Raw genomic sequence first — 1,455 nt, 5'->3', positions numbered from 1 at the left:
ACATGACTATGTAAGATTTTGTAATTCATGAAATTCCTAATCTGACAGTAATCCGACACACACACACACACACACACACACACACACACACACACACACGCCTAAACACACACACAAATCAGGGAAATTAAAATAAAATAAAATAAAGTTAAGAAAGGAAGAGCGCATCTCTGATGGATCACACCGTCCACGGACCAAATGAATGTCAGAGAAGCACGTGCACACTGCGAGCACAGGGAGAGGGAAGAGTAAAGGAGAGAGAGAGAGAGAGAGAGAGAGAGAGAGAGAGCAGGTCTCTGTTGGATGCTTAAAGGCGCGTAATCTCCCTCCACCCGGACTCAGACGCTCTGAGTTGATTCCTTCACGCCGGAGACTGAATCATGATGTGAAGCCGGTGGAGTGACAGACAGAGCGGCGTCTGAAGCTGAAAGAAGCTGGTGTCATGAATAACGGAGCAGATTTGAGAATGAAGCCTCAGAATGGAAACATCCTCCAGCTGCGCTAAAGGACACGATTCCCAACATGAAGGGAATGCCATGAGCAGATTCCCACCTTTATTTTTCCTGTTTAGATGGGAAATATCTGACTGACTGAGATGTCTGCTGTTCTTTGATTTCCTCCGGCGTCTCCTCCCTCAGATCAGTGACAAGTAGACCTTTTTTTTTTTAAAGAAAATATAATTACAAGTGTCCAGCGGAAATAACCAGAGAAAGAACTTAAACTACTGCCGCCAAAATGTCCTGCTACTCATTCGTAAACTACGTGGGCGTATAAAGGTCAAATCGCCACGGTACCATTGCGCGCAGCCATGCGCACAGCTTTTAGGGTGCGCCTAGTCTGACCTCCGCGCGTTATGCTGAATGGACCGACCTTCCGTGGCCACGACCCGATGCGACTCGTAGACCCGAGGCACCTTCCGCAACTAATGTCCCTAGAGGACCATGAGCCCACCTTGGTGGAAGGAACCTTGGAGCCCCGCAACTCCACGCCGACAGGAGAAGAAGGGGCTCCGGGTCATCAGCACCATTCCTTCCCCTGGGTGGTGACCCTGATGGCCGGCGTCCTGATCACGACCATCGTGGTGGATGTTATCGGAAACTTGCTGGTTATCGTGTCCGTGTTCAGGAACAGGAAACTCAGGAAAGCAGGTACATGTGATTATGTTCCATCTGCAAGGGAGATAAATGTTGAAGTAAAGTGGGCAAAATATGCAGAAAGATGTGTTTCCTTGTGTATTTAATTCCTCTCTGCAATAAGTAAATAATTAAAAAAATATGATTACTTGAAATTCTTTAAGCTAACTTCTTTTTTAATTCTTCTTCTTTGTTATATATATAATTTCCTAATCCTTCAACATAATAATTTTACATTCTCTTAGAGCATGAGATCACTTTGAATTTCCTGTAGCAACAATTACAAGAAACTTAAGCTAAAATTGTGAAAAAAAGGGGGGGT

At 45.1% G+C, this 1,455-nt stretch overlaps 1 protein-coding gene across 1 annotated transcript in view; it reads left to right on the top strand.

The window, feature by feature from the left end:
- The first annotated feature begins 828 nt into the window (after positions 1–828).
- The window catches only part of mtnr1al (melatonin receptor type 1A like), a 28,021-nt gene continuing 27,394 nt past the window's right edge, over positions 829–1,455 (top strand). Inside the window, exon 1 of the mRNA XM_041989967.1 lies at positions 829–1,148. Coding sequence (XP_041845901.1) covers positions 854–1,148 — 295 coding nt within the window. The 5' untranslated portion in view covers positions 829–853. The remainder of the gene's footprint in view (positions 1,149–1,455) is intronic.

Source organism: Melanotaenia boesemani, chromosome 7 (genome assembly GCF_017639745.1).
Source record: "Melanotaenia boesemani isolate fMelBoe1 chromosome 7, fMelBoe1.pri, whole genome shotgun sequence".
Classification (NCBI taxonomy): domain Eukaryota; kingdom Metazoa; phylum Chordata; class Actinopteri; order Atheriniformes; family Melanotaeniidae; genus Melanotaenia; species Melanotaenia boesemani.
The sequence above is the reverse complement of the archived record's forward strand: the minus strand, read 5'-3'. Positions and strand labels throughout refer to the sequence as shown.